The sequence below is a fragment of the Macaca mulatta genome, chromosome 7 (genome assembly GCF_049350105.2).
Source record: "Macaca mulatta isolate MMU2019108-1 chromosome 7, T2T-MMU8v2.0, whole genome shotgun sequence".
Taxonomy (NCBI): domain Eukaryota; kingdom Metazoa; phylum Chordata; class Mammalia; order Primates; family Cercopithecidae; genus Macaca; species Macaca mulatta.
Window position 1 is genome coordinate 138106020 of NC_133412.1, and position 27275 is coordinate 138133294.

General features: G+C 45.2%; 2 protein-coding genes and 1 long non-coding RNA gene across 5 annotated transcripts in view; 2 read left to right on the top strand and 1 right to left on the bottom strand.

Annotated features, from left to right (window-relative positions):
* The window catches only part of FNTB (farnesyltransferase, CAAX box, beta), a 76580-nt gene that overhangs the window by 20024 nt on the left and 29281 nt on the right, over positions 1-27275 (top strand). The window contains 5 exon segments of one of the 2 annotated variants that reach the window (NM_001257705.1): positions 5378-5450; positions 9305-9396; positions 21345-21491; positions 21590-21673; positions 26618-26704. In NM_001257705.1, coding sequence (NP_001244634.1) covers positions 5378-5450; positions 9305-9396; positions 21345-21491; positions 21590-21673; positions 26618-26704 — 483 coding nt within the window. 2 annotated transcript variants of the gene reach the window in all.
* MAX (MYC associated factor X) overlaps positions 1-27275 on the bottom strand; it is a 97785-nt gene that overhangs the window by 1299 nt on the left and 69211 nt on the right. The window lies entirely within an intron of this gene.
* On the top strand, positions 18853-20785 carry LOC144330292 (uncharacterized). The gene is made up of 2 exons (XR_013396331.1): positions 18853-19518; positions 19654-20785. It is a non-coding gene; the product is annotated as an uncharacterized LOC144330292 (long non-coding RNA).

Consider the following 27275-nt stretch of genomic DNA (forward strand, 5'->3'; position numbering starts at 1 on the left):
TATTAAAGGAGTGAAATCCCCTGATTCATAGATAGTAGGTCAGGTATGGGTGGGGAAAAAAATGTGTTCCTCCTGGGCTTGGATCCTTGTGGAAATAGAATATATCAGGGCTCTGGGTTAGTTTCAGGAATTTCACAATTACCTGTTTTATCATTGTTGCCTATGAAATTGAGTGTTTTAAAGGGTGCTAATTCATGTTGGAACTACTATACATTTTGACTGAATGGCTGAGTATATAAATCAACATATCAATATAAGGCTGAAGCCAAACATCACCATCATAGAATGAGCGAGGATATAAGAATAAATTAGAAAATTTATCAGAATTTTAAATTATTATCACAGTCTCAATATTTAACATCTTAATAGCCAAATTTTAAAGTCTGACACTTTAATGCAGGAAGTAACCTTCACTGTTAGCTAAAGTGCATGGTCAGCTGTTAGTAGTAAATCTAGACGGCAGGGCTTGTTTGTGTGTCTGAGGTCATGATGCTGATCAAGTGGGACAGACTCACACACACGCCCAGGACCACAGACCACGCACAGGTCCAGGGATGCCTGTGATGATGCTGAAGTCGGCATTTGCCTTTTCAGCGTTCCAGGGCCAAAGTTGAATAGCAGACTGGGCTCAAAGTCAAGGCTGTAGCTGAATGTCAGTACATTCTACAATTAATCCCCTTCCCAGAAATTATTTTCTTCTCTAAAGTTGAGACTGTCTACCTGGAGTGAGGTAGTCAGTCCCAAGGAACTTTTTGACCATGCTTTTCATGGTTTTGTTTATTCATGTCCTGCTTTCCCATGAAAATTCATTTTTTCTTCCCTGTGGGTATTGTCACAGTTTCACACCCTTTTGAATGTACCCTTTTGCATGTATCACCTTGGCTTTAATAAGAAACCTGAAATGCATAAACTACACAGATACCTATCTCACATGTAATTTTAAATTTGTTTTCTCCTGGGCACAGGAGCCTGGTGCTCCTCAGAAGTGAGAAATATTGATAATGTCCCTGTGCTAATAGAGCCCTGGAGGTTAAGTGCTGGCAATGGCTCTGAAGCCAGAATACTCTGAGTTAAAGTTCTCAAGGCAGGTCTCTCACAGGCACCTGCTTAGCTCCCGGGTTTTCTGCCATTCCTGTATGTGATACAATTTTAGAAGTTCCCAGATCCTGAGCAGGTAGAGGATGTATTCTCTTCTTATTATTGTTCTTTCCAAGGTCTTACAAATAAATTCACCTTTCCTCAATTGCTTTATTACTTACATGCCAGGTGCTTATTTTTTGACTAGAGAGGCCCCTGGCTTTAGTGAGTTTAGAAAGTCCCCAGGAACTAACAATGGACTGAATCTCCTGTCCTCTCATCTGTCACAATCAAATGTATGTTTCCCAGGATGGCCCAGGTTTGCAGGGAGGAAGTGGCTTTGCTGTCATTCCATTCTGCTGCCTTTATGTGATCCTTTCAGCATCAGTATCTAGAGAGTCTCCAAAGGACAGGACACTCTGCTGGGCTGAGGGAAGCCAGCATGAGCAAGGCTAGCCCTGGGCCTGCCCCTGCTGGGCTCTTAGTCTAGTGGGGGAGGTGGATATTAAACAAATGAACACAAATACACAGTTACCAATGGGATAGTTTGAGAGAGAGAATCACTGGGAGAATCTAATTTGGATTGGGAAGTTGGGGAAGGCTTCTTAGAGAAAGTGACATTTAAGCTGAATCTGTAGGTGGAATAGGGGTGGCTAACTTAAAGGATGGGGAGAGTGTTCCAGGCAGAGGGAACAGCATGTGGTAAAGCCAGGAACGGAGCTCAAAGAAGGCAGCATGACCAGAGCTCAGGGGTGGAGATGAGGTTGGAGAGTAATGTGGGTGGAGGCACATTGTGAAGAGTCTGGAAGCCCAGTGGGCTCACCCCTCATAAGAAATACTATTTAAATCATTACCCAGTACACACAGATGTGCAAGTTCCTTCTCAGACAGTGGAAACCTGACTTCCTGTAGCCTTAATAGATTTACCCACTTGCTCTCCTGTCACCCTCTGCACAGTGACACGGGGGCCCTCCTCATCTACTTGAGCTGACACCCTGCGTCCAACCCTGCACCCCCTCAAGTCCTGCATGAAGCCTCTCTTATTCTGCTCCATGTAATTGAATGGTTTTGGGGCTGAATTGTTCAGGTAAAAATAGGAAGAGCTCTATCTTTTCTTAACTTCCTACACAGAAAAGATTTTTGGATAGAGGTGAGTTGAGAATGAAGGACCGGAGAGGGTATTAGCTTGAGCTGCCATAACACAGTATCACAGATGGGGCACAGTAAACCACAGAGATTTATTTTCTCACAGTTCTGGAGGCCAGAAGTCTAAGACCAAGGTGTCAGCAGGCTTGGTTTCTCCTGAGGCTGCTGACTGGCTTCACCAACATGTTACACTTCTTAATTTCACTGGCCCTTCGCTAACTGCCTTATAATCCTTTTATTCGTCTCATGTAGATTCCCTAACATACCCACCGTTGTGGCCATTCCACAGCTCTCCCACCATCTTGACTCCTAGTTCCTGAGAAAATCGAGGTTGACCCATCTGAATTTCCTGTTTCCTCCTTCCCACATCAGAGTCCTGTATTTCGCTAGCTTCGAACCCATCATTTCTTGCTCCAAGAATGTAGAATCCTTCCTTCTTCCAGGCTCACCTCTCCTACTATACTCTCATCCCAGCCCTCCTCCGTCCTCTTTACGGACCTTCCCTGATGGATTTCCTCTGGGCTTTTGCATTTTTAGTGTGGAATTTCTCTGCTTACTGCCTTGTACTTTTGATCCAGCGGAACTAAACTAACTTAAATGTGTCATGATGTTTTCTTCATTTTGCCTGTTTAACTCATGTCCTTCCAGCCTTAGCCTCAATGCTGTTCCCTTTGGAAAGAGTTTTCTGACTCTCCATCTCTTCTCATAGCTGATCACAGTGTTTATTGGACAGGGCTCTACTTGTCATTTTCACATCTGTGTCCACCTCTGGACTGTCGCTCTAGGGGACAGAGCAGCCTCTACCCCAGTGCTGGACACCCTGCCCACACAGATGAGTGCTCCCTGCATCCTGAGTGGACTTTCCTGAAAGAGAAACTGAGTCTAGCCTTCTCTTGTTTACAGTTTGCGTTCACCTCTGCTCTGAATGTTCTTGGAGGTCTCCGGCCCTTCTCTGGTTTGCTGTCTTTTCCCTCAGTCTTGCTGCAGCGTCTGCCACTGTTAAACACCTTCCTGAAATTCTGTCCTCCCTGATGGCCTGTGACATGACACTTCCTTTGCTCTTCCCCGGCATATGTAAACTCTGCTGTTTCTCTCCTTCACTGGCTCTTCGTTCTCCTCTAAACCCTTAGAGATGGGTCTTCCCACAGTTTTGTTTTCAAACTTTTATCTCTGCCCTCTCATCTTCTGTGGCTTCACCTGTCACTTCCATGCAGATAAATGCTTCCCAGTCTGTGTGTGTAACCTGGATCCCTCTCCTGAGCCCCATGTGGGTGTCCAGCAGCCTGATTGACATCCCCACCTGAATGCACTTCCAGCATCCTAAAACCCACACATCCGAAAGTCAGCTGACCATGGGTCACACGCTAGTTTGGGCCCTAAGTAGCCCCAACTGTGTCAGCTCCTTAGCGCTTCTAACCCTGCCTCCCCACCCCATCTCTCTGCCCACTGCAGTGTTTTCAGTTACTTCAGTTTGTAGACACATACTCAGTACCTACTGTTTTTCTAAAGTGCAGTTCTGATCATTTCTTTTCTCATCTCAAATACCTTCAGGACTTCCCTTTGCCTAGTAAATTGAGTAGAAATACCTCAGTCAGCATCCCAGATTCTTGTTTAAAAAAAAGAAAAAGGGTCCCAGCTGCTTTTCTCCCATTCCTCTTTCATCCCTGTATTGAGGCCAGATTCTCCCACCTGTCACTCCTCTTGCGCGCTTTATACCTGTGCTGCATAACAGTTATTAGCTACCTGCAGCTATTTAAAGTTGAATTAAAATGTTCTCCTTCTGCCAGGGCCGCTCATCGCACATTCCTCCTTTTTCACACAAACTTTCCTGATCATTCCTTTCTTCATGAGATGTCCCCTCTCTTTTGAGCCTCCAGTAGTATTTTATGTGTTTCCCTTACAAAAATCTACCCATTCTTTCCTTGTAGCCATTGATATACTTACCTCGTTTCTGAATTGAAAGTTTTTGAAGTAAAGACTACATGAAGGGTCGGGTGCAGTGGCTCATGCCTGTAATCCCAGCACTTTGGGAGACCGAGGCGGGTGGATCACCTGAGGTCAGGAATTCGAGACCAGCCTGGCCAACATGGCAAAACCCTGTCGCTACTAAAAATACAAAAATGAGCTAGACGTGGTGGCATATGCCTATAGTCCCAGCTACTCAGGAGGCTGGGGCAGGAGAATCGCTTGAACCTGGGAGGTGGAGGTTGCAGTGAGCTGAAATCACACCACTGCACTCCAGCCTGGGTGACAGAGCAAGACTCCGTCTCAGGAAAAAAAAAAGACTACATGAAGGCTCTTATTCTGAGCCGAGTACAGTGGGAGTTTGATAAACAATTGTAGAATTGACTACCTAGCAAAGGGAATGGCTCTGTTTCCTTTGTTTCTGTAATCCGCAAGCGCAGGGAACATCTTGACAATCTGTGCTTTTTCCTTCCTTCTCTAGTCACACAGGCTCCTTCTGCCAGACCAAGAAAGAAGTGCAGCCTCCATGCTTTGCCCGGCCTGTGCAGGTGGCCATGGGCGGCACATTCCATCTTAAAGCCAGTATTGTTGACTTCAGAGCCAAGGACAGCGACTGGCTGCAGAACACGGTCCTCTGGCCAGGGCTGTGGGTCACACGTGGGAGGTGGAATTTCAGGGAGGGAATAATAGATGGATAACTGAGAGGCAGGCAGGGCACACACTATAGACCTTGAAGAAGTCATCCCAGAAGGGGTGACTGAAATGACAGCGGCTGAGGCAGGGACGTGGCGAGACTCAGATTTAAATTGCTTACAGGATGGGGAGCCGCAAAGATATCTGTTCTTAGATGCTGGAGGAAGTTTCTGGGTGGACTGTCAGCCATGCCTGGCTGCGTGTGCGCATTGTGGCTTTTCCGTTAGCCCAAAGTCACTGCCTTTAGGAGACCAAAATCTCACTCAAAATGGCAGCTGGCGTGGTTTTCAGATGCTTTAGAGACATTCAGACAAGAGCTTCTTTTCTCGGGTTTAGTTGCTCTTTGGAACCAGAGAAGTTGCTGGTTATCCAATCAGTGACTGCAGAGGGACGTCCTGAAGCTGAGTGTGTACCTGTGTGTGTGTATGTGCGTACACGTGCGTGTGGTGGAAGCATAAGCTATTAGAATGGGCTTATAAGCTGTTTGTCTTTCCAGGCTTATTTTGCAGAGGGAGAAGCACTTCCATTATCTGAAAAGAGGCCTTCGACAACTCACAGACGCCTATGAGGTAAACACATTACCCAGGAACTCTTGCTGTCATATTGTCCGCCAAGTCTTCCTCCTTTTTCTTTTTTTTTTTTTTTTTGAGACGGAGTCTCACGCTGTTGCCCAGGCTGGAGTGCAGTGGCCGGATCTCGGCTCACTGCAAGCTCCGCCTCCCGGGTTCCCGCCATTCTCCTGCCTCAGCCTCCTGAGTAGCTGGGACTACAGGCGCCCGCCACCGCGTCCGGCTAATTTTTTGTATTTTTAGTAGAGACGGGGTTTCACTGTGGTCTCGATCTCCTGACCTTGTGATCCGCCCGCCTCGGCCTCCCAAAGTGCTGGGATTACAGGCTTGAGCCACCGCGCCCGGCCTCTTCCTCCTTTTTCTATTTAAACATAAAAGACTGTTGGGGCTGACTTGTTGCAGAGTCACTCTTTGTTCTCTGTGGCTCTGGCAGGAGGTAGAGTGCTGTCACAGGGCTGGGACTCTAGCCCTGAAAGGGCAGAACCCAGTTTCTTCCAGAGTGAGGGGAGCACCCTAGATAGGGTGGGGCTTTCTTCTGTTACTAGATGATGAGTGAGGGGTTTGCGTGCTTTATCTAGACCCCCTTGACAGCTGGCTAAAAGCCAGTTACCTGTTCACCCTTAACCCTTTGCCCTATAAGCTGATCTAATTTCTTGCTCATTTGTTGAGGAGTATTGTCCAAACCTGTTAGGTCTGTATCATGGTGGTTACAAATTTTCCAACTTCACCACTTCTTCTAGTACATTACTTTTCATATCTTCATTAAAGAGACAAAAACCCTTTCTTATAATAAGATCTAATTTCTTTTTTTTTTTTTGAGACGGAGTCTCGCTTTGTCACCCAGGCTAGAGTGCAGTGGCCGGATCTCAGCTCACTGCAAGCTCCGCCTCCCAGGTTCACGCTATTCTCCTGCCTCAGCCTCCCACGTAGCTGGGACTACAGGTGCCCGCCACCTTGCCCGGCTAGTTTTTTGTATGTTTTAGTAGAGACGGCGTTTCACCGTGTTAGCCAGGATGGTCTCGATCTCCTGACCTCGCGATCCGCCCATCTCGGCCTCCCAAAGTGCTGGGATTACAGGCTTGAGCCACCGTGCCCAGCCATAAGATCTAATTTCTATACTGACTAGAGAGCCAGTATAGAGAGTGGCCCTTGCAATTTAACACTTACTATTTAAGAGTAGATCTTAAATATTTCCCAGAGCAACCTCAGGGCTGGGTGGCGGTGGAGAGGGACAGATGTTGGATGGATTGAGTGGCAGGCAAAGGGTGAATGTGAACAGGAAGGCTCCAGTCTTTCTGCCCTGCTTGACACAGAGCAGCGTCTCTGTTTTTAATCTGTTTTTTATTTGGGTTCCACATTTGATTATTTCTGGTAATGATTTGCCAACTCAAATGCCTGTGGGGCCCAGGCAGGCAGCATAAATCAGTGAAGTGGGCTGCATGGAGACTGAGGCTAACTGGAGGCCCCGTGCCTTTACTCTGTTCCTGCCTATTGCTGCCATCCAGGAATGCAGACCCAGGGTTGCCTGATCATCTTCCCGCCCCCCCCCCCCAAATGAAGCTGGAAATCCACGTTTTCATGTGACTCTCCTGACAAATGTTGCAGCTACTTCCAATTAAACAATACACATCCATGGGCTAGATTTGGCCTGTCGGCTATCAGTTTTCAATCCTTAACTCAAGTCCTCAATAGTTATGATACAGTTGGTACCAATGTCAGCTAACAATTTATTGAACAGTGTGCCGCTGAAAGCTTACCATGCATTCTCTCATTATTTATTTATGAGATGGAGTCTTGCTCTATTTCCCAGGCTGGAGTGCAGTGGCATGATCTTGGCTCACTGCAACCTCCGCCTCAGGTTCAAACAATTCTCCTGCCTCAGCCTCCTGAGTGACCAGGATTACAGGTGTGCACCATCACACCTGGCTAATTTTTGTATTTTTAGTAGAGATGGGGTTTCACCATGTTGGCCAGGCTGGTCTCGAACTCCTGACTTCAAGTGATCCACCTGCCTCAGCCTCCCGAGGTTCTGAGGTTACACGCGTGAGCTACTGCGCCCAGCTGCATTCTCTTATTTAAATCTTATAACTCTGTGAGGTAGATCATTCTTTTGTTTTTTGCAGATAATGAAATGGGCATAGCAAAATTAAGTCATTTGCTCAATGGCACATAGCTAGTAAGGTGAAGAGCTGGGATTCAAACTTAGGCTGCATCCCTGGCAGTGTCTTCAGTAGCCCAGCAGCCAGCCTTCCAGGTGGCGGGTTAGCCACAGCTTGGGATATCAGCACAGTTTTGAAGAGGGCAGCTTGGGCCAATGGAAAGAACACTAGATTGAGTCTAAAAACCTAGGTTCTTGTCTCAGCTCTGACATTTACTATTTTTATAATCTGAAAAAGGTTAATCTCTGGACCTCATTTATATATTTTAATTTATAAAACTGGGGCAGTACTCCTACCTACCCTGCCTAGCCTTGAATGCTCAATAATCATTTGTGGTTTGATTATGATCAAGAGCTGTCTGCATGTCACCTTTGGAAGCCTTTCCTAGCTCCCCAGGCAGAATTAGTCTCTTCCATGCGCTCCTTCAAAACTCTGTTTTTGCCCATTATAGCATTTCTCCAGGTATATGTACACATGTTGGTTCCAGAAAGACATGAGGTAACTTATATGTCTGTCCGGTGCTCTCTTCCCCTACAGGTAACCACAGGCATTCTATATCCCAAGCATCTCAAGAACAGAAACCAGGTCGGGCATGGTGGCTCATGCCTGTAATCTCAGCACTTTGGGAGGCTCAGGCAGGTGAATTGCTTCAGCCCAGGAGTTCAAGACCAGCCTGGGCAACATAGTGGGACCGTGTCTCTGTAAAAACTTAAAAAATTAGCCAGGCATGGTGGTGTGTGCCCCTAGTCCCAGCTACTTAGGAGGCTGAGGCAGGAGGATTGCTTGAGCCCGGGAGGTTGAGGCTGCAGTGAGCTGAGATCATACCATTGCACTCTAGCCTGGGTGACAGAGCGAGACCCTGTCTCAAAAAAATAAAGAGTAGAAACCAAATTTTATTATCATGCCCCCAGTGTCTAATACAGTGCTTGGCACAAGTAGATACTATCAAATATTTGTTGAATCAGTGGTTGAATTAAGCCAGAAAATCTCTTCAGAGAGTATATATCTCCTTGGTTCTACACTGAGAAAATAGCAGCCCCTAACCTCCTGGCCTGTAGGAAGTCCTCTGCTCAGCCTTCCTTAGATGCTTGCCAGGGAGGGATCCACTGGGTTCAGGGTCACCTTTTCTTTTTAATCCTGTTGTCTTTTTTTTCTTTTCTTTTCTTCTTTTTTTTTTTCTTTTTTTTTTTTTTTTTTGAGACGGAGTCTCGCTCTGTCGCCCAGGCTGGAGTGCAGTAGTGCGATCTTGGCTCATTGCAACCTCTGCCTCCTGGGTTCAAGTGATTCTCCTGCCTCAGCCTCCCAAGTAGCTGGGATTACAGGCGCACATCACCATGCCCAGCTAATTTTTGTATTTTTAATAGAGACAGGGTTTTGCCATGTTGGCCAGGCTGGTCTTGAACTCCTGACCTTAAATGATCCCCCCCACCTTGGCCTCCCAAAGTGCTGGAATTGCAGGCATGAACCACCGCGCCTGGCCCTGTTATCTATTTTTTTTTTTTTTTAACAGATGGTCATTTCAGCTCCTGGCTAAGGCCACAAAGCAAAGTGTCCTTTATTCACTGATTGTTGTTTGAGCAAGGGTGCCCTCCTCCCCCTTGCCAGGCTGCTGGGAGTGAGACAGATACGGCCTTGGCAGCAGTGTCTTGGAGTGATTGTGAATAAGGGATGTTTTCTCTCCTGTCTGTCTCCCAGTGTCTGGATGCCAGCCGCCCATGGCTCTGCTATTGGATCCTGCACAGCTTGGAACTGCTAGATGAACCCATCCCCCAGATAGTGGCTACAGAGTGAGTCTGGCTTTGGGAAATCTGGGGTGTTCTCTGAAATATTTTGAGTTTGGGGTTTTGTTTTGTTTCTGTTTTATTTGTTTGGAATGGAAAAAAACAGAGTGCCACAAAGAAATCCTTGCTCTTCTCATGACCTCCGGCAACTTCCTGAAACTCCTCCACTTTAGAAACCTAATGTAAGCTGGTGGGTAGAACAAGACTTTGAACTTCCAAGAGAAGGATTCTGGTTTCTTCTGTGGTCTTTTCTTTTGACTCTTGACTCTGGTCTTTGAGAAAAGTCTTAATCATCAACTCTGAGAGACATGATTTTGCCAGAAAGTACAGTATGCATTTGAACAGCTTCTGTGGGGAAGCACGTGCCCGTCCAGTGAACAAAAATGCCTTTGCCTTTCCTACGCACCTCTGTAGAAGTACCTCCCTGCTCCCGGTACTTGGAGGGACCGTGCAGCTCTTGATGGGACTGGACGTGTTACTGGCGTGGCATACAAATGCCATGACTCTCAGTTTTCCTACACCTGTTTGATGATTAGAGATCCAAGCAACTGAGCTTCTTCCCAAGATCCTTGTACCGATGGCATTCTTGATCTGGCACCTCATTCCCAGACACTCATCACTATTTATATATTAAAGAAGAAAAGACTGATCATGACTCCAGTCCTAGGGATACCTGGAATAAGAAAGGGCAGCCAGGAATTGGATCTAAGAGATCCGCTGAGAGGCAGCATGGGCTCTAGGCAGCATCTCGAATTTCTCAGCTTCCTCTGGTGCTCCTGAGGGCGAGGCATCTGGGATGAGAGACTTCTGAGCCAGGTTCGTTTCTCCACAGCACAAGGAGGCAGCTGTGCTGGGACACACAGAGGCTAGCCGGGGCCCCTCTCTGGTCACAGAGCCCCTGCCTTGGTCACATTGTCAGGTCAGAAGAACAGAACTGGACATTGTCTCATTCATTCTGTCTTAACAATAACCTCTCATTCTTGCCTTCCTGGGCAGGGTGTCTTGTGATGAATGTGGATGGGGAAGATAATAAAGAATTAGGCCATTAACCCTTGTGGTACGTAGGATGCTTTCTGAGGGAGAGGCAAGTGCATTGTTTTGATCATCGGGATGCCACTGCAAGCCTGGCTGCTTCCAGCACTGGAAGGAGAGTTGGACACAGTTTCTGCAGTAACAGGAATTTAATTGTCAAAGAAAGGCTCATGTGGTTTTTTTTTTTTTTTTTTTTTTTTTTTTTTTTTTTTGAGACAGAGTTTCACTCTGTCACCCAGGCTGGGGTGCAGTGGCACAATCTCAGCTCACTGCAGCCTCCACTTCCCGGGTTCAAGTGATTCTCCTGCCTCAGCCTCCTGAGTAGCTGGGATTACAGGCACCCACCACCATGCCCGGCTAATTTTTGTATTTTTAGTAGAAGCAGGCTTTCACCATATTGACCAGGCTGGTCTTGAACTACTGACTTCAGGTGATCCACCCGCCTCGGCCTCCCAAAGTGCTGGGATAACAGGCGTGAGCCACAACATCCAGCCCTGTGTGTTTTAGAAATACCAGCTCGGGGGCCTGGGGATAGTTTGGGACGTTTTCCCTTCACTCCTACATAATCAGGATATTTGGAAAGTTTTCCCTTCACTCCTACACAATGGGAAAGTCAGGTGTGAGAGAAGAAAGAAAAAATGGGGGATTTTTGTGAGCCTCGGTCTGAACACTAGATGGAGGAGGCCGCAGACCCATGAGAAACTGGAAGAGAGAGTCACGGGGTGCCTGAGGTGGAAGCACTTGAGCCAGAATTGACTGAGTTTTTTTCTAGGCTGTGTACTTGGTGTTTTGTAGGGAAGGCTTTTCTGAGGAAGTGTCAGCGCCGGTTTTGGGGCAATGTCACATAGGATGAGAGGAGCCCTTAAAGGGCCTTTCATTGGAAGCAATCTAAATTAAAAAATCAACAGTAGAGAATGTTTAAAAAAATTTTTTTAAATGTAAAGCTGGACGTGGTGGCTCAGGCCTATAATCCCAAGCACTTTGGGAGGTTGAGGTGGGTGGCTCACTTGAGGCCAGGAGTTTGAGACCCGCCTGGCCAACATGGTGAAACTCCATCTCTACTAAAATACAAAAGTTAACCGGGCATGGTGGTACACGCCTGTAATCCCAGCTACTTGGGAGGCTGAGGCAGGAGAATCACTTGGACCCAGGAGGTGGAGGTTGCAGTGAGCCGAGATTGTGTCACTGCACTCCAGTCTGGGTGACAGAGTGACACTCCATCTCAAAAAAATAAATAAATGAAATACATAAATTTAAAAAATAAAACATAAGTCATTTATGGTGCAGTACATTCAATGAAATATAACCATTAAAAAATTTATAAATGTGGCCAGGCATGATCACATCTGTAATCCCAGCACTTTGGGAGGCCAAGGTCAGAGGACCACTGGAGCTCAGGAATTCAAGACCAGTCGGCGATATAGTGAGACTCCATCTCAAAAATAAAAATAAAAATAGCTGGGTGTGGTGGTGCACAGTTCTAGCTGCTCAGGAGGCCGAGGCAAGAGGGTCACTTGAGTTCAGGAGTTTGAGGCTGCAGTGAGCCATGATAGCACCACTGCATTCCAGCCTGGGCAACAGAGCAAGACCCTGTCTCAATATATATATGAATGTGTATATTTGTATGTTAAAATGTATGTATTTATATAGAGAGATGTGAAATGAAAATAGTTTAAAAGATTTAATTTATATATATTAAAATATAGATGATTATATGCATAGATAAAACCAGAAAGATACATGTAGTAGTTACTTCTGGACGATAGGGTTAAAAGTGATTTTATAAACTTTCTGGGCTGGGCGCGGTGTCTCACACCTGTAATCCCAGGGCTTTGGGAGGCCAAGGCCAGTGGATCACCTGAAGTCGAGTTTGAGACCAGCCTGGCCAACATGGGGAAATCCTGTCTCTACTAAAAATACAAAAATTAGCCTGGCTTGGTGGTGTATGCCTGTAATCCCAGCTACTCGGGAGTCTAAGGCAGGAGAATTGCTTGAATCAGGGAGGTGGAGGTTGCGACGAGCCAAGATCATGCCACGCTACTCCAGCCTGGAGGACAGAGAGAGACTCTGTCTTTAAAAAAAAAAAAAAAAGGCCACGCGCATTGGCTCACGCCTGTAATCCCAGCACTTTGGGAGGCTGAGGCAGGTGGATCACCTGAGGTCGGGAGTTTTAGACCAGCCTGGCCAACATGGAGAAACCCCGTCTCTACTAAAAATACAAAATTAGCTGGTCGTGGTGGCACATGCCTGTAATCCCAGCTACTCAGGAGGCTGAGGCAGGAGACTCACTTGAACCCGGGAGGTGGAGGTTGCAGTGAGCCGAGATCACACCACTGCGCTCCAGCCTGGGCAACAAGAGGGAAACTCTGTCTCAAAAAAAAAAAAAAAGAAAAACTTTCTGGCTGGATGTAATGGCTCACGGATGTAATCCCAGGACTTTGAGAGGCTGAGACAGGTGGATCACTTGAGGTCAGGAGTTCAAGACCAGTCTGACCAACATGGTGAAACCCTGTCTCTACTAAAAATACAAAAAATAGCTGGGTGTGTTGGCTGGCACCTGTAATCCCAGCTACTTGGGAGACTGAAGCAGGAGAATCGCTTGAATCTGGGAGGCAGAGGTTGCAGTGAGCCGAAATCATACCACTGCACTCCATTCTGGGTAACAGAAGGAGACTCTTGTCTCAAAAGACAAACAAACAAACAAAACATTTTTTTCTAAGCTTATTTGCATTTTCTGAAATTTCACAATGATCTTTTATTATTTTGTAATTAAAGGAATGGTTTAAAAATAAGCTTGATTTGTCCTTATTTCAAAAACCACTTGACAGTTAATGAGAGTTTCTGCTTCACAGGTGCCTTAAAAGCTTTACCTGTGTTTCTTCTGAGCATTGAGTTAATGAACTTTTAAACATTTCTTAGACTTTCCAATAATGAATTTTGCTTTGTGCCTAGGAGGTAGTTACTTCTAGGTACAGATAACATTTGTGATGAACAAAGCCTACTGGCTCTGACCCATAAGGAAATAGACTATTTTTAGTAAGATACAGAGAAATCTTAAAGACTTCTATATAAATAGAAGATTTTTTTTAGACTAGCTGAAATAGAATATTGCTTTTTTATTTATCTTGCACAGGGAAATGAAATGCTTTGAAATGCGTTCAGTTTTCTTTCTTCATACAAATATATTAAGGTGACCTAGAGGCAGAAAGTCTAGCTCTGCAGTTTTATTAAATTTTCCTGCCTTCTTTTCCCCTGCATGCAACACACACACCCCCTACACTTACACAAAGGTTTCTCTTTCCTATTTTGTTCACTGCTGTGCTTCTGTTTGTTTAGGGAACAATGTGATAAGCTGGGTTCCCTCTAGTGGACAAAATACTTTTGTCAGCTGCTATGACCGCTGACCAAAGCCAGCAAGGCCAGGTTGTTACGGCTGGTATCAGAGGTTTCAAGAATAATGTATTCATAGCCTGGAATGTTTTTTTTATTTTTGGTAGAGAGAGTGCCTTGCTGTGTTGCCTGGGCTGGTCATGACCTCCTGGGCTCAATTGATCCTCCTACCTTAGCCTCCCAAAACACTGGGATTACAGGCGTGAGGCCACCATGTCCAGTCCATAGGTAGGACTTTAGCTTGCCTCTTTTTTTTCTTTTTTTTTTGAGAAAGAGTCTTGCTTTCTTGCCCAGACTGGAGTGCAGTATCACAATCTTGGCTCACTGCAACCTCCGTCTCCTGCATTCAAGCAATTCTTCTGCCTCAGCCTCCCGAGTAGCTGGGACTACAGGCATACAGGCGGGAGCCACCACACATTTTTCGTAGAGACGAGGTTTTACCATGTTGGCCAAGTTGGTCTCAAACTCCTGACCTCAGGTGATCCACCTGCCTCACCCTCCCAAAGTGCTGGGATTATAGGTGTGAGCGACCCCGCCCGGCCTTTTTTTTTTTTTTTTTTTTTTGAGACGGTGTTTTGCTCTTGTTCCCAGGCTGGAGTGCAGTGGCATGATCTCAGCTCACTGCAACCTCCACCTCCCGGGTTCAAGTGATTCTCCTGCCTCAGCTTCCCAAGTAGCTAGGATTACAGGGGTGCGCCACCACGCCCAGCTAATTTTTGTATTTGGTAAAGCAGGGTTTCAACATGTTGGCCAGGCTGGTCTTGAACTCCTGACCTCAGGTGATCCACCCGCTTCAGCTTCCCAAAATGTTGGGATTACAGATGTGAGCCACTGCACGCGGCCTAGCTTGCCTATTTTAAGAGGTTATGTGCACACATTTATATGTGTTTACCTAAAATGAATTAATATTTTGAAACTAGACTAAGTACATTTGCTTTGCTTAATAGTTTTGGCACTGAAGGAAGCATCTTCTAATGAGAATCCCATTCTTTGTTACCGAAAACAGCTTCAGTGAAACAGAGCAAAATAAAAATCACAGGGAGACCATCGCACTGTTAATGTTTTTAGCTTCTGTAAGATTTAAAAATTGCCTTTAACTTAAAAACCATTTTAGGATATTTCAGCTCGTAAGATTTTTCCAAAGATAAATTCAAATTTTGCGATTTCAGTGTTTTATCCTTTCCGTTTCAAAGGTTATTAGTACCTTGTCCCTGGAGTAGCCTCTTAAATATTTTTCCTTTTAATTTTTAAGTGTAGTTTGTATGTTTCTACACCTTTCAGTGAGGACACCATATCTAGGCCTTTGTCTCCTGGGCATTTTTCCTGACCAGGTGCTGTTGGCACCTGGTGAGTGCAGGTCAGGGGTGCTGCTAAATATCCTCTACAGGACAGTCCCTGCACCAAAGAATTACTGAGCCCCAAATGTCAACAGTTGAGAAACTCTACTCTAAAATAGCCAACTTTCTTTTTCTTTGAGTCAGAGTCTTGCTGTGTCCCCCAGGCTGGAGTGCACTGGTGCAATCTCAGCTCACTGCAACGTCCGCCTTCCAGGTTCAAGTGATTCTCGTGCTTCAGCCTCCCAAGCAGCTGGGACTACAGGCGCGTGCCACCATGCCTGGCTAATTTTTGTATTTTTAGTAGAGATGGAGTTTTACCATGTTGGCCAGGCTGGTCTCAAACTCCTGGCCTTAAGCGATCTGCCCACGTCAGCCTCCCAAAGTGCTAGGATCATAGGCGTGAGCCATTGCGCCCGGCCTACAGTAGCCAACTTTCGACCTGACCGTTCTTCCAGAACAGCAGCCATCCAGAGACTTGCTAGTGCTTGACGAAGAGTCAAATAACATGTCTGACTCTGTGGGCAGCACAGGCCACCCAGAATCAACAAGAGATGCTGCCCGTCTTCACCTGTCCGTTGTCATACTCTACCTAGGGAAGGAGATTTCCTCTTCACTGTATCAAGCTGACGCTGTTTTACAGTTAGTACGAGAACAAGCTTGACGTGATGCCAGCTCATGCATCTTGCATTTACATCTCCTCCTAAGCTGTTCTGCCCATGGATGACTGTTCCTATTTCCAAAGCTGTAATCTTTTTTTCTGTTTTTTGTTTTTTTTTCTTTAAACCTTGCCAATTGTGCAGAACATAGCTATAATCTTCATAACTTATCCTAGGCCTTCAGTCTGTCCATGATAGCCTATTCTAGTGCTGAAGTTTTTTATGTAACCTAAATACTTCTTGCTACAGATTAGTCTCAGTTTTTGCCTACTAGAATGTTTATGTAATTATCCTTTGTATATTTGAGGTATTTTGCTGGGTAGCTTTCTCATTGTGATTGTCTGTAATATTAAGCTTTTTATTTTATTTTAAAAATAGAGATAAGGTCTTGCTGTATTGCCTAAGCTGGTCTTAAACTCTTGGCCTTAAGTAATCCTCCTGCCTTGGCCTCCCAAAGTCATGGGATTACAGGCACTAGCCACCACACCCAGCCAAATACTTGAAAAAAAAATTTAGTCATTTTTACAACTCTAATGTGAATTCCCTATGAGGTGGAAAATGGAGGCTAGAGCCAGATACAGTTCTGACTAATACTGTGTTTATGATGCTTTTTTAAAATTTTATTTTATTTTTATTTTTAATTTTAATTTTAATTTTTTTTGAGATGGAGTCTCACTGTGTCCCCCAGGCTGGAGTTCAGTGGTGCGATCTTGGCTCACTGCAAGCTCCACCTCCAAGGTTCATGCCATTCTTCTGCCTCAGCCTCCTGAGTAGCTGGGACTATAGGCGCCCACCACCACACCCAGCTAATTTTTTGTATTTTTAGTACAGAAGGGGTTTCACCGTGTTAGCTAGGATAGTCTTGATCTCCTGACCTCATGATCCGCCCGCCTCGGCCTCCCAAAGTGCTGGGGTTACAGGCGTGAGCCACCGCGCCTGGCCTATGATGCTTTTAACAAGCATTTTTATTGTTCTTCACAACTCGTGGACCCTTATCACTGGTCTTTTCCTGCTATGTTCCTAGTCATTTCCCATCTTGTATTCAGGTGCCTTACCCATCCCCCACCCCTGCCATCTCTAAGCATAATTTTTGCTATTTATACCTATTTCATTTGTTTTATTCTTACTGGTTTCTGTACATGCCTTTGAATCCTTCATCCAAACTGATGACAATGTTTAGAATCAACATTGATTGTGATTGAATGATTGATTGAGACAGGGTCTCACTCTGTTGTCTGGGCTGGAGTTCTGTGGCACAATCACAGCTCACTGCAACCTGGACCTCCACAAGCTCAAGTGATCCTCCCACCTCAGCCTCCTGAGTAGCTGGGACTACAGGTGTGTGCCAACATGCCTGGCTAATTTTTATATTTTTTGTAGAGATGGGGTTTTGCCATATTGCCCAGGCTGGCCTTGAACTCCTGAGCTCAAGTGATCCCCTCGCCTCAGCCAAAGTTCTGGGATTACAGGCATGAGCCACCACGCCTGGCCAGAATCAACCACTTTAGATCAGTCCTCAGCCATCATCTAAGAGTCCCAGTAAACTCCTTATAAGGCAATCGCTCATATCCCTGCTTTGAACTTGACCCTCTTACAAGATTTACACACTCTTTAATGATGGAATGATAGAGTGGTGTATCCCATAGAACTTTCTGTGATAATGAAAATGTTCTATATTCTGTAAATGTCTATAGATGTCTATAAATGTCTACACATGTTCTATATTGGCCACTAGCCACAGGTAGCTGTTGAGTACTTGAAATGTGGCTTACGTGACTGAAGAGCTGACTTTTCTATTTTAATTAATTGAAAATTTAAATTGCCTCATGTGGCTAGCGGCTGCCCATTGGACACCACAGATGTATCTCATTGCTACTTAAAATGGGGTCCCCAGACCAGGAGCATTGCTGTCACCTGGGAACATATTAGAAATGAGGACTCTCAGCTGGGCATGGTGGCTCACGCCTGTAATCCTAGCACTTTGGGAGGCCAAGGCGGGCAGATTGAGCTCAGGAGTTCGAGACCAGCCTGGGCAACATGGTGAAACCCTGACTACTAAAAAATACAAAAACTAGCCGGGCGTGGCGGTGTGCGCCTGTAGTCCCAGCTACTCAGGAGGCTGAGACAGGAGAATCGCTTGAACCCAGGAGGCGGAGCTTGCAGTGAGCGGAGATCGCCCCCGCACTGCACTCCAGCCTGGGCAACAGAGCGAGACTCCATCTCCTTAAAAAAAAAAAAAAAAAAAAAGAGGACTGTCAGACCCATCTATTTCTACTGAATTAGAGCTGCAGTTTAGCAAGCGCCACAGGTAATTTCTATGTAACTCAAGTTTGAGAAGCACTGATACCTGGCTGAACAGTGGAATCACATGGGGAGTTTTAAAAAAATACTGCCACCTGGGTCCCACCCATGGTGATTCTGGTTTAATTGGAATTAGGTGTGGCTTGGGTGTTGCGATTTTTAAAACACCCCCCAAGTAATTTTAGTTGTGTAGCAAGGACTAGTTAGTGATGGCTCAAGCTTTGCATGTATCTGAATCACCTGGAAATTTGGTAAAAATACAGAGGCCCAAGATCTTTTCCACCTCAGCAAGACTGGGTCTCTGTATTCTTTATTAGCTTTCTACAGATTCTGATGCACACATTTTGGGTTTGAAAATCTGTGATGTAGAATATAGTTTCCCACTTTGTTGGTAATTGGCATGTAAGCTAGAATGAAATGCCTTGCTGACGTTAAAGAAAATTGATGTATTACAGCTTTCAGTCATATTCTAAATGAATGATTTTGTGAATACTTGTTTTTCACAAAACATGCCACTTGGTGTTTGTACAATGTTTTTTGCTTGTAATTTTTATTTGTTGGTGAACTTCTTGTCTCTATGATACGTTTTTCTCCCCCTACATTTGTGGAGAAAAAAAATTTTTTTGTAGAGCTGGGGTCTCACTGTGTTGCCCAAGCTGGTCTTGAACTACTGGCTTCAAGCAGTCCTCCGCCTTGGCCTCCCAAAGTGCTGGAATTACAGGCGCCAGCCACTATGCCTGGCTCCTTTTTTTTTTTTTTTTTTTTTTTTTTAGTGGATAGAAGTATCATTAACATTTTGGTCTTCAGAATTGCTAAGAAGTCTGTTAATGACGGCTGGTAGTTCATGGTCAACTTGCCAGTGCCTTAAGGTGCAAGTTGGAAAGCCTTGGGATCAGAATGTTCTGTAATACGGAAGTGTCTGAGATCAAGAGAAGCCCAACTTCCAGTTCTCTAGCACAGCCCCAGACAGTCAGATGCAGCATATCAGCTGAGGGAGGTTGGCATGGAGGGATGGTATCAAGGTGTCTAGTACATTCAGATCCTAACTAATTCGAGGCTTTAGGATCAGTAGTGTTGCGTTCAGCATGATTCTATCTTAGGAGCTGGGAAAGGGAGTGTATAACCAGGTGACTCACTTTCTTTCTTTTAAAAAATGTGCTGTTAAGTTTTGTATCAGCTAAAACCTTTTGTTTTTGTGGTACAGAAACCTTTTGGTATGCTAGTGTGGCCAGCCTTTGTTAGGGCATGAGCTTATTAACTATTAGTTTCTGGGAAATGTCATAAGAGTTGATGACGATTTGGAAAGTAGGAACAAATTAAAGTTCTCTACAGAAATTAATTGTCATTAAAAATGTGGCACATGCTGGGCACGCTGGCTCAAGCCTGTGATCCCAGCACTTTGGGAGTCCGAGGTGGGAGGATTGCTTGAGCCCAGGAGTTCAAGACTAGCTTGGGCAACATGGTGAAACCCCATCTTTATAAAAAATACAAAAATTAGCCAGGCGTGGTGGCACATGCCTGTAATTTCAGCTACTTGGGAGGCTGAGGTGGGAGGATAGCTTGAGTCTGGGGAGGTCGAGGCTGCAGTGAGCCGTGATTATGCTGCTGTCCTGCAGCCTGGCCGACAGAGTAAGACCTTCTCTCAAAAAAAAGAAAAAAAAAAAAACATAGTGCCACGTAATTGTCTTCAACTTCAGTTTCAATCCTTGTGTTTTCTACAGTAAAATTTTAGGTGCAAGAAGAAGTGTGCGTTTTTTTAACCCGTGACGTTTCAGAACTCACAGAGCAAGGCAGCAGCATTTGCTTTTGCTTTCCCTGCCCAGATAATGTAAAGTCTGAAATCGAAAGTAATTAAATGTGATGTTGGCAAACAGTCATAAACTTGTGTCTTCCTGGAGAGTAGGCTATGTAGTCTTTCTGGCAGCAGTAGCAAGGAAATAATGAGGTGAAATCGCCCAGGAAAGAAGGCCCCATGAACACTGCAAAGACAGTTTGCTCGTTCTAAATGGAGGTTTCTCTTGGCAGGAAGGCTGTGACCCTGCTGAGCTGTGGAGAAACAGCTTGATAACCAGGGCTTTCCTGGGGCACCCTTTCTGGTGCACTTCGGAAGACCCTGGGCTGATGATTGGGCTCTCTGAATTTCACCTAAAGCAAGACTGTAACTTCTGGGCAGCCTGATGCCAGGCTTGGAGGCAAACCCTCAGAAAACAGCTCCCCTCAGTGAGGGAGTGGGAGCCTGTTTGAATTAGTGTGGAGAATTCTCTAAGAACCCACAAACTGGGAGGCATTCTCATGGCGAGTCAGTGCGGCTCCTCTTACGTTTACCACAATTAAGGTGAGCATGAGAGCAGCCTGCCTCTCTTCTATTCTCCCAGCCATGGAGGCAGGCTCCATTAAAAATGTGTTTTTCGGCCGGATGCAGTGGCTCACGCCTTTAATCCCAGCACTTTCAGAGGCTGCAGCGGGCAGATCACTTGAGGCCAGGTAGTTCAAGACCAACCTGGCCAACATGTTGAAACCTCATCTCTGCTGAAAGTACAAAAAATTGGCTGGGCGTGATGGTGCACGCCTGTAATCCCAGCTACTTGGAAGGGTGAGGCAAAAGAATCCCTTGAACCTGGGAGGCGGATGCTGCAATGAGCTGAGATTACGCCACTGCACTGCAGAAAAAAAAACAAACTTGCTTCCTACTGGTGGAGTAGGAATCCGTGGCCCACAGAGGCTAAGGTGGCAGTGGGAGTGAGAAGACCTCTCTTTACGTGTTCATGATAGGCCGAGGTGATGCTAGGATGGTTGGTGTGGAAAGAAGCAGTTGAGCACCATGTTTTGGCAAAATTCAAAGGCTGGGAGGCTCCCAAAGGCAAGGAGGAGGCGGCTGGTACCACAGGTCCAGAGCAGTGAGTTGAGTGGAAAGTCTGGGAAAGGCTTATGTGGGAAGCACAGGAGACTTTTACCCCATAGCCACGAAAGTCAGTTTCTTCCCAGCCTTGTGTTCCCTGCTTCATGACCAGGCAAGCGCTTAAGTACGAAACTCAGAGGAGGGCAGACAGAAATGATGATAGCTAGGGAGAGAAGTAAGCCTTTTGGGGAGAGGTTATATTCAACAGGTGGGAGGAGAGGTTCCCCCCACTTTCGAGGGAGGGGGGGATCATTGGAAAAGCATGGAATCTAGTGGGAATTTGGTGTTTTGACATGAATGCTGTCTGACTTTGTTTTTGCCCTTTGGCTGTGTACCTAGTGTGTGTCAGTTCCTGGAGCTGTGTCAGAGCCCAGAAGGTGGCTTTGGAGGAGGCCCCGGTCAGTATCCACACCTTGCACCCACATATGCAGCAGTCAATGCATTGTGCATCATTGGCACCGAGGAGGCCTATGACGTCATTAACAGGTACAGCGAAAGCCAGCAGTGACAGAAACACAGAGGAGTTCCCCACCTGCTGACACGCACTGACTGTTGCCTCTCTTGCCTCTTTCCCTGTTTCTCAGAGAGAAGCTTCTTCAGTATTTGTACTCCCTGAAGCAACCTGACGGCTCCTTTCTCATGCATGTCGGAGGTGAGGTGGATGTGAGGTGAGTGGGGTTTTGCACAGGCTGCCACATCGGTTGACTCTAGAGCTCATCTGCCATTAGAGACGCCAAGCCTAAGGCACATCATGGGGAAGCTGCCGCTTTGTCCCAGAATGACACATAGGATGACATGTCAGTGACACATCAGAATCATTCAGATGTGATGCAGATGTCCTCAGGTGTCATGATCACTTGACTTATTTTATGTAAATGTGAAAATATAAGACAGAAACAAATGCTTTTGTTTTAGAAATTAAAAATACGTTTGTTTGGTATAAAATGATATACCACAATATAAATGACTGTATGGTGTAATGTATTCCTTCACCTCTCTGAGATAGGAAGGGAGGAGAAAGCCCAGCAGGGCCTCAGTAAATACCTTCTGAGTGAGTTTGATGAAATCATGAGAATGTCTAACCCCTGAGGTCCTCCTGAGGCACATGAGAGTTTTTCTGGGAGGTGCAGAGAGCCTCGTGGACCAGGAGAGTGCAGTGCAATAAAATCACATTAACTGATTGATGCCAGTTAGCTTGAAATTATTATTTTCCTCCATAAGTGTCTGATGTACCGAGCAAGTTGCTTCCTCACCTGGCAGATTACTTATGAGGCATACAGGGAATTCATTGAATAAGCCATTTCTCTAAGGCAGTGGCTCATTGAGATTTTATGCCATTTTCTTATTATTTAGTTGAGAAATACATTTTGTGAGGTTTCTATAGCAAAGCTGTCTTACTGCCTATGTGTAAATGGGTTTGCTTCTGCACAAGTTGATTAATACTCTGGCTTAAGCATCTGGCTTAACCATTGGTTTGAAAGTATAGGGGAGGAAAAAGCACGAACATTTTGGAGCATAAAATACATTACAGATAATAGCAGGTAATCAGGCTGCAAAGGCCTTTAGTTCAAGATGTTCTTCTGTCTCTAACTTGTCTAATCCAATCAAAAAAATTAGATTAGGATCTGTATATACCAGTGAAGCCAGTAGAACTACTGAGGTAAATCAGTATGTGTCGATTCTTCTTAAGGAAAATGTTAAGAGTTTTTTTCCCTTGTGTTCACTACATTTTCATTCCTGTTCTGTTGCTATTCCCCCAAAATATGCACAATCTTGAAACATAGCTTTTAAAAACGTAACTAAAATTATTAGGCAAAAGCAAACAAATCATAGCAAGATCCTTTTGGTATTTTATCATATACCTTTTGCAGCTATGATTATTTGCTGTCTTATTCATTCTAGCACCAGTTCCCCCCTCCATGTTCTTTATTTATATGTTCTAGATAAATGCTAGGAAACTTCTCCAGTAAGACAGATTGGTTCCCCTGCCGAGCACTGGAGCCATATTCTTCCCTGACCTTTGCACTTTGGGTGATGCTCTGCCGTTCATGCCCATGCTTTCTATTTACATAAAGGATTAAAGATATGAATAATGGAGAAAAGCTTGTAGACTGCATCTGTTTTCCTTGGTTTGCCTGGTTTCTAGTACCCCGATTCCATCATTTTTCACTTGGCGTTTCTTTAATTGTCTTTTGCCTAGAAGCATCAGCCAGTCCTCAGGAGTGCTTGTTCGGGTGGATTTGACTTTGAGAGAAGCAGCAGTGACAGGGGAGAGTTTGACATCTGGAGACTAGCTTGCTGCCCTTCTGGGATAGACAGCAGTCTCTGGATGAGCTTTCTGCTCTGTTACACTGCTGATAGTTTCAGAGATGAGCCTACTCAAGGGTCTATAGCTCCAGTGTATTGTAAAAAATCAAATCTCAGTGAACTCATAGCAAGCACCATTTTTTCTCAGTTCTTAAGAAAGGCAGGAGTCATTATTCCTGACCTCCTAATCTAGGTTATATAATCTGGAGCATTCTGTGAGGATAAGGTGGAGGCAGGGATCTAGCATTTGCAGAAGTTTGGTGAGAGAGCATGTGTTGTTCAAGAAAGGACAAGTTCAGTGTTGAAGTGTAGATGGCCTGGTGGGCAGGGGAGCAGTGCAGCTGGAGGGACAGGCTGGGAACAGGCCACAGAGGCCCTGAAATCTCCTATGGAGTCTGGAGTTTAGTGATGTGATCTGATTTGTATTTTCTTAGATGTTTCCTAATTGCAGTGATGAATTGTAGTATTCCAATAAAAGCCCTCTGGTTTCAGGGCTGGAGGGAGGGAGAGCAGGGAGACTGATCCAGGTCGAAGAAGGCTTGGATTTGGGTGATGGCAGCAAGGATGGAAAGTTAGTGGACAAATTCAAATTTGAGAGCTGTGATGACTGGATGGAGGGAAAGGGGTAGAAATACATGAAAAGGTTGTATTATGTTTCTTCCCTGTCTCAGTGTGAGACCTGGAACTCGTGTCTGCCGTCATCACGTCTTAGACCTCACTGGTGAGAGGCAAACTGTATTATAGGTTGCCTCCTACCTAACAAGTCACAATAGGATTCAAGAGCAAATGCATTTGAGCCTCTCTAAGAGGCCCACGACTGCAAGGAAATTAGATCAGATCTTCTAAATTAGCTGATGGTAGATGATCACATTTGGCATTGGCACTTGTGACTCTTGTGTGCTCCCAATACCTGCTGGTAGAACTAAACCTCCACGGTGCCTTTGGCTGCTAAAAATGCTAGTCGGATCATAATGCATGCAGCTTCCGCAGAGACTTCTTTGGAATACCTCAGTAAATTTGGCTTCATGTTATGTCTATAAGGAGTAAGATGGAAACCAGGGCCGAGCGTGGTGGCTCATGTCTGTAATCTCAACATTTTGAGAGGCTGAGATGAGAGAATCACTTGAGGCCAGGAGTTCAAGACCAACCTGGGCAACATAGCAAGACCCTGTCTCTACAAAACACTTTTAAAAACTTAGCCAGGTGTGGTGGCATACATCTGTAGCCCCAGCTGCTTAGGAGGGTGAGGCAAGATCAGTTGAGCCCAGGAGTTTGAGGTTGCAATAAGCCATGATAGCGCCACTGCACTGCAGCCTAGGCAACAAAGCGAGATCCTATCTTAAAAAAAAAAAAAAAAAAAGATATGGAAACTAGGCCCTTCTTTTATGTTTTTTAGGAGCCCTTAGGAAAAGAATTTTTGTTTGTTTGTTTTGTTTTGAGATGGAGTTTCTTTCTGTTGCCCAGGCAGGAGTGCAGTTGTGGGATCTTGGCTCACTGCAACCCCTGTCTCGGGTTCAAACGATTCTCCTGCTTCAGTCTCCCAAGTAGCTGGGATTACAGGCGTGTGCCACCATGCCCAGCTAAATTTTGTATTTTTTGTAGAGACGAGGTCTCACCATGTTGGCCAGGCTGATGTCGAACTCTTGACCTCAAATAATCCACCTGCCTTAGCCTCCCAAAGTGCTGGGATTACAGGCATGAGCTACCACACCTGGCCAGGAGAAGGATTTTTGAGCAGAATTCAAACCAATGATTTTTGTCTTCCCCGTGCTGGGTATTTGAAAAAGCCATAGAGGGGAAGGAAAGGCAGTCTATGTGTGTATTCCATGACAGAGGGAGAAGCTGAAATAAAATGTGCCCCGAGAAGAATTAGGGCTGGGAGGATGGAATAGCAAGAATGATCCCAAATCAAGTATAATGATTTTTTTTGTTTGTTTTGGGTTTTTTTTTTTTTTTTTTTTTTTTTAGACAGAGTCTTGCTCTGTTGCCCAGGCTGGAGTGCAGTGGCGCGATCTTGGCTTACTGCAAGCTCCGCCTCTGCTTTGGGTTTTTTTGAGACAGAGTCTCGCTTTGTCGCCCAGGCTGGAGTGCAGTGGCACTATCTTGGCTCACTGCAACCCCCACCTCCCAGGTTCAAGTGATTCTCCTATGTCAGCCTCCCGAGTAGCTGGGACTATAGGCGTGCGCCACCATGTCCAGCTAATTTTTGCATTTTTAGTGGAGATGGAGTTTCACAATATTGGTCAGGTTGGTCTTGAACTCCTGGCCTCGTGATCCACCTGCCTCGGCCTCCCAAAGTACTGGAATTACAGGCATAAGCCACCATGCCCAGCCTAATAATTTTTTTTTTTTTTAATAGCCCGGGCGCGGTGGCTTACGCCCGTAAATCCCAGCACTTTGGGAGGCCGAGGCAGGTGGATTGCTTGAGGTCGGGAATTTGAAACCAGCCTAGCCAACATGGCGAAACACCATCTCCACTAGAAGTACAAAAGTAAGCCATGCATGGTAGCATGCGCCTGTAATCCCAACTACTTGGGAGGCTGATACAGGAGAATTGCTTGAACCCAGGAGGCAGAGGTTTCAATGAGCTGAGATCATACCACTGCACTGCAGCCTGGGCGACAGAGTGAGGCCCTGTCTCAATAAAAACCAAAACAAAAGCAAAACAAAAAATATAGACATGCGCCTTTTTCATTTAACGTGTGTGTCTGTGTGTGTACTGGTGAGAAGTTTGAAATCAAGCCTCTTTTCTCCCTCTAGAGGCTTTAGGACTGTATTGGAGTGGACTCACCTATTCCTATCCTTGTTTGGTACATTACAATTTGGTGGCCTGTTTTGCAGTTTATCTGTTGCAGTAAAAGTATAGTTAATCTTTAACATGTCAAGGCTGTAAACAGAAATCCTGGATCTGAAACAGTACTAACATCCAAATGAATGATATCAGAAGTACCTGAATGATACCATAGATTTATGGCAACCATTATAGGTCTTTGAAAGAAGGGCTGAATCCACTTTTGACATGAATTGATATGGCTGTTATTTCCTCTGATGTAGATTGGACCATGTGGAGGTAGGGAGAATAGAATGTCATGTTCTTTCACTGAAGCCATGCCGTGAGCAACTCTATCCAAATAGAATGTCACACCTCTCAGTTGGAGACCCAGGAGGACTGACCGTGTGCCAAGAGTGAGGACAGGAGGTGATTACAGCTTACTAGGCAAGGCGAGCAGTCCACCCGCGGAGTTCACTGAGCCGCATTCGCTCTTCCGTAGAGCTTAATGTGTTTCCTGTTTCTGTCTTTCCAGAAGTGCATACTGTGCCGCCTCCGTAGCCTCGCTGACCAACATCATCACTCCAGACCTCTTTGAGGGCACTGCTGAGTGGATAGCAAGGTGAGAGAAACCAGGGTTTCTCCTGGCCTCTTGGAGAGCAGGCGGTCACGATGCTACTTCAGAAAAATAAAGAAAATGCAGAGGGACTCAGACGGGAATACAAAATCACAGGAGATCCATTAGGGTTATCTAATGATTTTTTTAAGTACTTAAAATGTCTTCTTTTTTCCAAACTTTCTTTAATGTTATATTTTAGATTGGCAAGGATAAAACAAACCTTGGTGAACAATATTAGTGAGAGCCTGAACTGATTTAACCAGTTTTTAGAGCAATTTGACAATATATCAAAGGTGCCCTTGCCTAGGACCCAGTAATTCCACTCCCACAGAAACCCTCGCACACACGAATGGGAGAGAGGAGCACAGGACTTGTTTATAAGAGCCAAAAGCTGGACACAGATTCAGTGCTCATAAGCACGAGATGGTAAGTGTAGTATAGTTGCATCAGAATATAATATAACTGTCAAAGTGAATGAACTAGAGTTACATGGATCAATATGGAAAAATCTCTCTGTTGAGCTGAAAGAATGAAAAGAAAAAAATACAAAAAACCATACAGATTAGCACATTTA